The sequence below is a fragment of the Priapulus caudatus genome, unplaced genomic scaffold, assembly GCF_000485595.1.
Source record: "Priapulus caudatus unplaced genomic scaffold, Priapulus_caudatus-5.0.1 Scaffold44, whole genome shotgun sequence".
NCBI lineage: Eukaryota > Metazoa > Priapulida > Priapulimorpha > Priapulimorphida > Priapulidae > Priapulus > Priapulus caudatus.
Window position 1 is genome coordinate 367,898 of NW_014577105.1, and position 12,195 is coordinate 380,092.

Genomic DNA, 12,195 nt, shown 5'->3' on the forward strand with positions numbered 1-12,195 from the left:
AGAGGATGAGATCTTCTTCAACTCCCTTCTCTCTCTCACTATTCTATAACTTACATCTATCTTTTTTTTTCATCTCTCTTCATCTCACTGTAGTATATATATACTGTAGCATCTCTCATTCAAATATTACTTATATCTCACATCTTTTCTTTTCTAGCTCTCTCTCTGACACATATAGTATATACGATAGATAGACTAGATAGATAATAGATAGATAGATAGATAATAGATAGATAGAAGATAGGATAGATAGATACGATAGATAGATAGACTAGATAGATAGATGATGATAGAATAGACTAGACTCATGTTGCGCAGTCATGATTACAGTACCTTCACACTCAGTATCTTTATCATCACTCTCTCTCTCTAATCTTATGTATGTATGGCAATAAATACACTGATAATTGAGTCGATCTTGTTGCTTCTCAGAGGAGACTATATGTTTCACCGCATTCGATGTATCAAAGTCAAAATACTTTTAAAATATATTAGTCATACTATAAGTCGTCGCTCAATACAAATGTTTCTTGATCTATTTATACTCAGGCTATATATCAGTGTCAGTTGCTCTAAAATGCATCGCGCTCATCCGATTGCCAGACGTATGTTATGCTATAGTTTAACCTACGTCGCATTCCTCATAAGGCAAGGTAAAGTCATATCAGTGTGTTTTGCCATTACTTGTAAGTGCTTCAAAATGAGATAGCAACACGCGGTCACTTTCTCGTTCGCTCTCTCGTCTCCTTCATCTCTCACCTGGTCTGTCACTCACATTCACACGATAAACCTTGCAAGTATAAGAAGCGCGTCTAACTTGGGTCGTGCGTACAGATGCCCCGTGCACAGCCAATACGTCGGTGACGTTCGCAAGGTACCCAATTATAAGGACCCGGATGAGACAGTGATTTACGTGCAATTTGTGGCGTTCAAGTTTCCGGACAAGTCAACGGTGTATTATGAATGCACAGTCAACATTTGCCCGATTAAATGCTACCTGGTAGGTGCCACCGGCTTCCAAGTCGTTCGGACATTTAAATTCACTTTTAAGTAAAAGATCGCCATGTCTCTATCGCATAGGTTTTCTCGTGATTCCACTTGAATGCCGCATAAGTATGCGCGGCGCATGCGCGCGACATATGTACGTTCTGTGTATATGTCTTCTATCACATGTAACTTGTTTGGCTCATTTAAAACGTCTACGTGATTCCTGTATGACTGATGATCTAATGCATAATAAATTTAATCAATAATAATTAGATTTCAATAATATATAATAGTCAGTAGTAGTTAGCTAGTAGTAGTGGTGGTGGTGGTGGTGTGGTGGTGGTGATTGGTCGTGGTTGTGCTGGTGGTGGTGGTGGCTGGCTCGGCTTGGTCTCGGTGGTGTCGGCTTCTTGCTTCGTCGCGTGTTCTCGTGGTGTGCTTAGCTGGTTCGGTCTGGGTGGTGTAGTGGTGGTGGTTGTTTGGCTTGCTGGCGTGCTGTGTGGTGGTCTGGTTTGCGTTCTGGTCCGGTGGCTGGTGGCTCGTGTTCATTCAGTATCTTATAGGTAGTCAGCTGAGTGTATAGTATTAGTAGTATTAGTAGTAGTGGTAGTAGTTAGTAGTAGTAGTAGTAAGTATAGTAGTCACGTAGTAGTAGAATAGTAGTCATGTAGTAAGTACAGTCAGTAGTAGTTACTAGTATTGCTCTCAGTATTCGACGCTCTCAGTTACGTCCGTTCAGTTATGTATCTCTTCACTAGTTACGCATGCTAGTAGTAGTTCAGTAGTAGTAGTCAGTTACGGTTGTACTAGGTGAGTTAGTATGCACTATCGTAGTGCTCACGTAGTGAATAATGATTAAATATTAAGTATAATAATAATATTAAATAATAATAATAAAATAATAATGAGCCATATATCATTACCTTTCTACTTTATTCTCCTTTTTACGCGCGCCGAACTTACTGCATCTCTGCCTTACGTATGATAGATGCCTGACCCCACCTTCGTTTAAGTCATGCGAGAGTGTGCCTTCCAAAGAAGGCGCGAGAGTGTGTCGTGGTACCGCGAACCGCTCGGCGCTGTGAAGTCGGGCAGTCGGTCGCGAGGACTCTCACGGTCTACTCCTACATCGACAGATCCCCTCTTTCTCCTCTCTCCGTTTCTCCTCTCGTTCGCAGGTCCCGCCGAGCCCAGCCCGTCGTCGACCTGACCCGGCCCCGGCCGAGTACTAGTCGGTCGTCGGTCACGCTCTTTCGGCACACACTATCTGGAGCGGGGCTGTACACGAGCACTGGAGCTTGCAGTGGCGTGCGAGTGGACCGCAGTGGTCTTCGCCCGACGTCACCCCAATACGCGGTCGCCTCGCGCGCCATCCATATCGCGCGGCTGCGCGTCGGCGGGGCCGAGCTGGGTAGCTCCACCGCACCGCTGCAGACCCACACGACATCGTCTCTTCCTGATTGCCGCAGCCCCCGCCGCAACGCCGCCGCCGGACTGGGCGACAGATGAGCAGAGATATGTCCCAGCCTCGGCTCTAGAACCGACGAGGGGTGAGGCAAACCCGTATTTCACGGCGCCCGCCCCAAAGCGGGCGGCAGATGAGGCAAACCCGTATTTCACGGCACCCGCCCCAAAGCGGGCGGCAGATGAGGCAAACCCGTATTTCACGGGCACCCGTCCCAAAGCGGCGAGAGATGAAGATAGCTATTTCCCTACAGCTCCTCCGGATCGGGCGATAGAGGCGGAGGACTCTCATTTTCCAGCATCTATGCGAACGGCAGCGAGGACCGAGAACCGTCACGTGACCTACCCACCGCACGTTCTGCTGGAGAGAGTGCAGACAGATGGCGCTGCGACCACGCGGGAGGCTGAGGAAACGGTCAGTCCCGCTTTCCCTCGCATCATCGCACCGTACGGCACACAAGATAGCCTCGAGCCGTTCTTAGGCCGAGGCGACGCGTTCTCTCGCGAGCCGCCACTGGACACAACGACGAGCGTCTACCAGTACCTGAGCACGGCCGCGCTGCCAGCGCTGCGTCCGCCCACGCCGTCGACCTCCGTCTACCGCCCATCCACGCCCGGTCTACCGCACGCACAACTAACGCCGATGTCGCCACTGCTGACGCCGACAACGGAGGCGCCATCTCACGGCGCCATTCTTCTCAAGAGCACGCAGCCTCCGCATGGCAACGTCGACGATGGCGTCACCGACGCGGCGACGACGTCACGAACGCTGCGACTCGTCACAGTGCCGCCACCGCGGACGGCGTTTGACTTCTATGCGGGGATTGGCGACGGCGGCGACGACGATGTCGACAGCATCAAAGCCGAGGCGCCGCTGGACATCACGCCCCCTGGAGGGCTGGTCACTCCGGCCGTCAACGACTCATCGCCAGCCGTCGTCTCGTCCGACGTCGAGCTGTTCCGTCCCTACAAAGAATACAACTTCGGCATCAACGGCTTCGTGTTCCCGTCGCCAACCATCATGGATACGATCAGCGACCTCTTGCGGGACTTCGACGAGATTAACGACACGGCGAAGAGCCGGCCCGCGAAGTCGTTCGACGAGGCATCACCAACCGATCACGTGGGTTCTGCTCCGGTAGGTGGCGCCGATGTCGAAGGGGCGGCAAACGTGAGCGCACCGCAGTTTGCCGGGTTGTCGCAGACGAACGTGGTAGAGCAGTTCACGCTCTACAAGGGCGTGACCGTCATTCTGCGAGGCGAGGAAGAATATTACGAAGGTAAGCTTGCTGACCCGCGCAGGTCGTTTCTGAGCGAGTAAAGGCTTAAAGTGGTATTTGATGATTATCTCGTTTGCACCGATTTTCGTTAGTTATATGCGTATCGCACATTAGTAATTGCCGATTCGATCGCCTACTGATATCGCTGTAGAGCCGTGATCAGTGCCAGACGTTATATACATAGAGTTGAAACCGTGGTAAAGCGTGCTCGCTTTGTAGTAGGGTACGTTAAGTCTAGTGTTGCGGTTAGCTGTGAACTTATGAGGCGATTAACAACTGTTCAGGGTTAGGTGGCTCCATGAGAAACAGCGAGCCACCCACAATTATTTCTTTTAGGGCGGATCGACATAGAACACAGCTACCACGATATTTAATACTACCGTATACATTCCCACACAGTTAAACTAAACCTGTCACCTTGTTTACTGCAACAACATGTTGTTACAGAGCTGCCAAACAGAGACGAGCAGTTATGTATGAGCAAGCAGATCTTCCAGTATGGCATCTTGGGAATCTCGCTGGCCGTAGTAATAGTATTCATCTGCTGCTGCTGCATGGTCAGAAAGGTGCGTGCATCATTTAAACAACGGTACCCTAACACGATCACCTTTATATGCCGTACTAGCAAATCACGTGAGCTACTAAGAGCGCTTAGTTGAGCCAAGGAAAAGGACTTCATAATAACGTGTAAAAACACAAGGTTGCAGAGTAAGTTAACTCTCATCTCTCTCCCATTCTTTCTCTCTGTCTCATTCCTTCCCCCCTTCTTTTCCTCGCTCAATCACTCACCTTCTCTTCACCGCTCCCTGACCTTGCACTCTCCTCATCTGTGTGATTGCGTGTTTTACCCTCATGTCTATTTCATTCGCCTACCGGCAGGTGACTCTCAGCGCGTCTAAGATGCAGTCAGCCGAACCACCATCGAGCCGCCGGCGCAGAGTAATGTTCCCTCAGTACAACCTCGGCAGCATCTACAGCGAGATGACGAGATGGGGGCGCGCATCGGCCCACCCACGCGCTCGGCGGTAGCGCCCCCTGCACACCTCCACCCACCATGACGTCATCGGCGGGTAGTCATTACGTGGTGTCGCTAATATCTAGACAATGTCTGGCTTTGTGGATCGCGGCTCGATATTTAATAGGTGCTCAAGCATTGTTTGCCCGGGTCTGTCGCTAGGCGAATACACCGAATGTAATACTTACGCGTATATACTTATATGCTTATATTAACTTTAGTGATTTATATTTGATTACACGTTATAACGTCCGCATACCCGGTTAGTGAAGAGCAAGACCGATTAATCTAAAAAAAAAGTAACTATATAGGCCTAGACTTCTATTAAAGGTGATCATTAGATCTTTATGAATGTGAAAATGGCAGTAGATATTCTAGATTATAATATATTATATACATATTATGTAGAAATCCATATTTGCATACGTTGCAGATGATATACCATATGGCCTACGTCTGTGTATTTAACACCGATGAACATGATTATATCATAATATTATATTCGACCCATGTGATTAGAGAGAATTCCATTTTATGTTCTTTACACCTACACGGAAATAATTTATATTATTTACACTGTGCAGCAATATGGTAATAAAAATGAAACATTTAAATATTAAATAAACCTTAACTGCTGAAAAATTGTCGAGTAACGCCAGTGAATGTACGTAACCTCAACAACTAGGCCTATAGTAACTAGTTCATTGCATTTTCGGATGTTTTAATGGTTTAATGAGATTTTTACAAATAGATTACGAGGAAGTATTGAAAGTGTTCTAATTATTTTTAATATAATTTATCATTAACAGCAGACATTTCGTCATTATGGAATATTTTTATATTTTCATTATTATAGATTAACAAAATGAAAAATATACAAACGCGTGAAGGAATATAGGCGTAGATATAATCGCCTCTCTCTTCCTCTCTCTCTCTCTCTCTCTCTCTCTCTCTCTCTCTCTCTCTCTCTCCTCTCGCTTCTCTCTTCATTCTACTTGTTTTATGTGCGTGTGTGCATGCATACGCGCACGCGCTTGTGTGTGGTGTCTCTCCCTCTTGCCCCATGCCTCACTAATCTTATACCTACCATGTAACATTAACTAAGAAAAGTTACTCTCTAGAACGTCATTTTTCTTAACTTGTCTATATTGGAAGGTGCCCATCCCGTGACCTGCCCATCCTAAAGGCTAAATAGTAGATATGCTGTAAGGAAAATAACAAAATTAATTACACAGAGTCATCGCCAACAATGTCACGTCTAAAAGCTCGCTGCAACAAGCACATAGCTCACCAGGGTTTTACGCTATGGTGCTGCCATCTGCGGAGACTAAATACAACACAGTTGAGTCCCCGACATCATCTCGCCGCCAACAAAACTAATCCATAAGTCACGCACAGATGTCGCCACTGCATGCGTTGCATCGAAATTTACTGGTCGCTGTAGGCCTGACCACCGCTGATGCATCGCTGTGATTCGTTTGTGAGGTGATCTAGGTCGATGCCCACTACCGGCCCGCCGCCGCTCGGCTGTCCAACCTGCTGACCGGGGACGACAGTGTAGACTACCCTGGCCGGCTCATTATTCCTGCCACAGCAGACGGCACTGCAGCACAGGCTTGATATCCAGATGGCGATGGCGGCGCACGCTATCGACCAGAAGGCGAACAGCAGCCCGATCGCGTAGCCGACGCGGCCGACCTTCCGACAGGTGTCGTGGTCGTAGTATGAGTCGTTGCAGGCGTCGGCCGCCCGCCACACCATCCCGATGCTCGTGCGCAGCATCTCAATGCACGTGATCCCCGTGACGATCGTCATCACCATTAGCGCAATGATGATGCAGCGTCCGCATCGGCGCGCCGCGTGCAGAGCGACGATGCCCGTTGCCATGACGACGACGCCGAGGAAGATGCCCTCCCCCATCAGCAGCGAGTTCATGCGCAGTGTCAGTATCTCGGCTACGTCGAGAATGATACCTGTCACGCCGAGAAAGATCAGTGCCGCCCCCAGGTAGCGCGGTGTCGTTCGCGGGAACTTTAGCACGTCAGGTGGCGCTCGAGGCAGCGGTTCGTCGAGCGACTGGTACGGGTAGGGTACACCGCCACGGGCGCTGTCGTCTACGGCCGTCATTATTGGATCCGTTTTGTCGCGCAATATTGTGTCCTGTGATGTCACACCGGTAGTAGATGATGTTCTAATGCCTGATAAACACGAAAGATAACTACATACGGTATGCATGTGCGCATGCACTCTTGCACGCGCGCACAGAATACGGAAGTGTCACGTGCATCTACAATCAGGCATGGCGACTTTAAGATGAAACTGACAATAAAGTGCATGAGTAAAGCGCAAGAAACTTGTCGTTAGTTTGACTGTAACCATTCTATTAGGTAGTATTTAGAAAACCAACCCTCACAAGAAATATTACGTTCAATTAATCTAGTTCATTTACTTCTCGACTAGATTGGAAGTGCACACAGAGAAATTATTTAGATGAGCCACTTAAAACGTGCTTACGCGAATAAACGCTTTTTCAATTATAAACTGAAACGCAATATAATTATGTACGCAACGTGGTGGCGGTTCTATGTATGGCATCTACGTCTTTATCTTCTAACACATGGCAGCAAATCTAGAGAATAATTGCTGGTGTTTTCGTTAATAATGCAATGACGGCATCAACACTGTGGCATTATATACCAGTAAAGTGCTTTAATCACACGACAACGATGTAATGGCCGGTGAACCGCTAAAGTTTCGCGATATAGCATGCAGAAAGATAGATTTACTTATCGTTATAGTCGTTTTCTCTACAAGGTAAACTAACCTTTAGGTGACGAAGGACGTGTAAATCAAGCAATTAACTTTAGCAGAAATGCTGTTTGTATACGTACTGCCATGAGGAAAGACTCACTACCTATGAGATTGACTGTCACGCAATGGCGGTGTAACACAGGTGCAAGCCTTGGCTAGCTGTGTCTATTACCGGACTTTGTCCCGCGTAGCAATTTGCCGGTGCTGATGTTTAAGTGTACACGGTCTAATATTTACATATACGTAGCGAGTGCGTCGTACGTATCTTCCTTGCAATTATGACTATAAGAAGGATAGTGATCAAGATCACTGGTATTTAGTCTAAAATATGTTGTTGTTGTTTTTATCAAATTTAGTTAATACTTTAAAATTCATAAATCAACTAAAACAAGCTCTTGCTGGTCTATATACCTCGATTCGGTATAAAGGGCATAAAAACAAACAAGATAACGTAGAATAGGGTTTGTATTTGTCTAGATTGCAGTCATTTTGACATAATTATATGCATATATATTTTGTATAAACAATGGACCACACCAATATTCTACCAGCAACAAGCACATTTTTTCTTAAGAAAATAAGAATCTATTTAAGATGCTAAATAGCTTAATTTCCCAGTAAACACCAATTATATAAGAACCTTTTTAAGCTAACTTGGAAAAATACAGGTTCTTATACGCGGGTTTTTACTGTGTGCCTTTTTTGTCTAGGACTTCAGCTTATCTAGGTTTCATCAGTTCGATCGTGAGAATTCTGGCCGTTTAATATGCTAAAGGCGCAGGGAAATTGTAGTTTTAGCACTCACACAACGGAACACATACGTATCAAGATCAAGCGCCAGTTTTCATCGGTTCCAGCACAAGAAAACAAGCAGCTTATGATAAATAGTAAAGACCAACGAACTCTAACAACTAACTCTACTCATCGACTAATAAATAACAGACCGATACCTTAACCGAACACATCTCGTTTCACACTGTTCAGAATTGTATAAATCACCAACGTTGGAGTGCCAGCTATCGCTAAAGAGAAGGCGTTTTCATGCAAGAAGTCGTTTCCTACAAGGATTTTAATTAAAATAATTATACGTAAGACCAACAAACTCTAACAACTAACTCTACTCATCGACTAATAAATAACAGACCGATACCTTAACCGAACACATCTCGTTTCACACTGTTCTGAATTGTTTAAATCACCAACTTTGGAGTGCCAGCTATCGCTAAAGAGAATTCGTTTTCATGCAAGAAGTCGTTTCCTACAAGAATTTTAATTAAAATAATTATACGTATAGAAATGACAGTTTTAATAACAAGCATTAACCAAATATTAAATGTTTCTAAACAAGTTATATTATGATCTTTAACTCGAAAGATGCCTTTAACGTTAATATCTGTCTATCTATATTTTATCTGTCATCGATTTCCCGTACAGAATAGGCGTCTAGCTTTTTCTTTGTGTCGTTTTTTTATATTGAAATTTCACATATGGAATTTTACTGTTCAACGTCTTGCGATTATAGCATGCCCTGATAAAATGCTAAACAAGTCAATTGTAAAGCGATAACGCGCATCAGTGTAGTCCCTTCCGTGTGTTACCGCTAGTACAGATACATCTCGAAGTATTGTGGACCAGGAATGTTATTTTACTCACTTATCATGCTTTTCAATCAGTTATTATAGTTCTGCTTGACTGCTCAGGCTGTTTCCACTGAGTCATTATCTAAATAGTATCTTTCCTTTGTACTGTGTATTAGCTGTTTTTCACTTTACCTTTTTACGAAGGTCAGCTGGAAAGCTCGAGTGCATACTCATAATATAAAGAGCATATAAAGAAGGAGAGCGTAGGGTACAACGGTAAAATGCTGAAACCATGTTGCAGTATTAGTCGAATTAATAAACTTTCCCGTTTTATTTTGAGGATTCTTTGCAGGATTATTGATCAGCTGTCCTACCTTGTTCATATAAAACAAACCGCATGTCCCTACGATGCCCCTACGCTGAGATAATGAGCGGTGAAAATCTGGTATTTTCGCTGAAACACCGACTAGACATTAGGATCAGTACTGCGACCGCGTTACACAATGAAATCCGCAATATATACAACGTGCTGCCTCGTAGACTGTCGCATCTGCAACAATCCTTGCACATAACGGTGAGTACACATTCATATGTGCGGCCTGGTCGCAGAAAACAGCAAAGTGTAGTCGAGTAAATTCGGCGCATAAATTAATTTACACCCCACACGTCAGTATTACGCGCGCTATTTTACTCGCAAACAAACCCTGTGGAATTCACGATATTGTTTTTCTACACCACTAAGGGTCACCCATATCCGTGAAAAAAACAGGGTAAAATATCCTCACTGTGTATCTATACCTTTCTGGACAATCGTGACATCGTGGACATGAACCATGTAATGAACATGACTTCTCGAGTGGCTCTGCACGAACATGCAATCTAGCGCGGAAAGGGGTCGCCACTTCTCTAAACAATTGCAGTGGTGCTGGAATACTCCCTCAGCTACCAAAATGCGAGCGGCCACATTTTACGGACGGAGGGCGTGACTCCTCCTCCGTGATCCCGCTTAATTGCATCGTCGTCTGTTCGTGGAGGCGCCCTGCGTTATTCGTACGACACAGATCCATAGATGGGCCGCCAGAACTACCTGCAATTATCTGTCCGCGTAGAGCAATGAGCTGCTGTCGATGTGATGATGTGATGTGATGTGATGTGATGTGATGTGATGTGATGCGATGATGTGAGCTGCTGTCGTGTGCACAGATGAGGCCGTCTGTATCTACGAGAGTACTGCAAGTAGACAGTATTGGCCAAGTACATCGGGAGAATAACTCGTCCCTTACGCACCAGCCTTGCACCTAAACCCATGCTTCAGCATATAGTCAGGAGGCTTATGCACGTAATAGAGCCCAAATCTGCAAATTATGAAAGACATTTTTAAGGGTCAAATCTGGGTTCATATGTTCCTCAACTAAGAATTTTTTTGAGGAGCCTCACACACACACACACACACACACACACACACACACACACACACACACACCTATATCTATTTATATAATTACAAGATTCACGATGTAAAGTACGATAAATGCACGCTTCTCTCCGCAGAGCTCGAGGCGGCGTGTACAGCCACCGACAGACAGATGAGCATCACGCTCAGTTTTAAGGAGTACTTCCAGGGCACTGTCTACGCCTACCAGTATTTTGAGTCACAGCGCTGCCGCACTACTCTCTACGACGTCAAGTCCGTGCAGTTTACTGTGCCGCTCGACGGCTGCGGCACCAAGCACGAGGAGGACGAAGTACGTACTGACGTCACGCCGACGTCACATGCCCTGCCGGTCAACATGTGCGCGCGTCACCGTCGACGTCACACGCGACAATTGGTTACGCGGTTACTAATGCGATTAGAGGCACAAGAGATAAGTTCAGGGAGAGCAATCCGATAAGAACAATAAGATTTCTCTGATAACTTAGCTGTAACGACTCGTGGCGGTTTGTCCGAAAATGGGCACACAACTCGATAAAACGTTGACCGCTGCTGCTGTTTCGCCGCCGGCATCGCTCTTGCTGCTCGCTGGTATCTCTAATCCTCGTCTACTTGCAGTACCACATGGATGGGTCTGTTGCCTATAGCAACGTGATCATTGTGATGCCGTTCACTGACAGTGGCGATCTGCTCACAAGCAAGGCGAAGCCGTTCCGTATAGTCTGCCGCGAGGCCCGCAGGAACACGCTTCGTACCGTAGCCTACGCACCGCCAGCAGCGTGAGAGACGTTTGTTACTATATAGACCCGTAGCACAGATAGTCTCGCGTATATAGAGGTAGCTACATATAGATTGCAGGCAGTCGCACGTATATAGTGATGGAGTATATAGATATACAGATAGAGTACAGATATACAGGTATATAGAGACAGTTACATAGAGATTAGAAGTGTATACACATATATAGACGCAGAGTTACACGTACATTACAGGGAGTCGCATGTGTATAGAGGCAGTTAAAAACAGATTACATCTAGATACACATGACGTTAATTCTTATCTGATTTTGCCGCTCGCAGTTCAGCAGACGGTAAACCGTATGTCCAGATGAAGGTGGTCAGTGGCACGGACACCACTGTTGCGCAAGCTCAACGTCTGCAGGTGGGAGAAACAGCCATGCTCGCATTCTACTACCAAACCACAGGTAAACTATTTGTACTCATCCGCCCTTGTAACGATTACATAAAAGAGCCATGAAATTGAGGGCGCCGGGAAGTTAATAATTTAATTGTCTATAGCCCAAATTTATTCCTATTTGTTATTATTATTCCCATATATAATTGTTGCAAGTATAATCTTGACACTCAGATACTCGATTCTAACTGTTGCGCAATTGTCTGTACCGTAAATAAGGACAACCTTTCAAGCTTGTCTTCGTTCTTAGCTTTCTGGGATGTGGCGATCTCTAACTGTGTGGCCCACGACGGTGAAGGCCCCAAGTCACCGGGTAGAGTGCCTCTTGTCGACGATAACGGGTGAGCATTACTACCACCTATATATATATATATATATATATATATAATATACAGACTTACTTTCTTCTATGTATTACTATCTCTCTCTCGC

At 45.7% G+C, this 12,195-nt stretch overlaps 2 protein-coding genes across 2 annotated transcripts in view; both read left to right on the forward strand.

Moving 5' to 3' along the window:
• The window catches only part of LOC106820712, an 11,542-nt gene extending 5,990 nt beyond the window's left edge, over nucleotides 1-5,552 (forward strand). Inside the window, exons 5-7 of the mRNA XM_014825220.1 lie at nucleotides 2,292-3,731; nucleotides 4,179-4,297; nucleotides 4,611-5,552. Coding sequence (XP_014680706.1) covers nucleotides 2,292-3,731; nucleotides 4,179-4,297; nucleotides 4,611-4,760 — 1,709 coding nt within the window. The 3' untranslated portion in view covers nucleotides 4,761-5,552. The remainder of the gene's footprint in view (nucleotides 1-2,291; nucleotides 3,732-4,178; nucleotides 4,298-4,610) is intronic.
• Nucleotides 5,553-6,532: 980 nt separating this feature from the next.
• On the forward strand, nucleotides 6,533-12,108 carry LOC106820713. The gene is made up of 5 exons (XM_014825221.1): nucleotides 6,533-6,692; nucleotides 10,689-10,882; nucleotides 11,188-11,348; nucleotides 11,649-11,773; nucleotides 12,014-12,108. Exons 1-5 carry the CDS (start codon nucleotides 6,533-6,535, stop codon nucleotides 12,106-12,108), a joined length of 735 nt encoding a protein of 244 aa, XP_014680707.1.
• The last annotated feature ends 87 nt before the right edge of the window (nucleotides 12,109-12,195 follow it).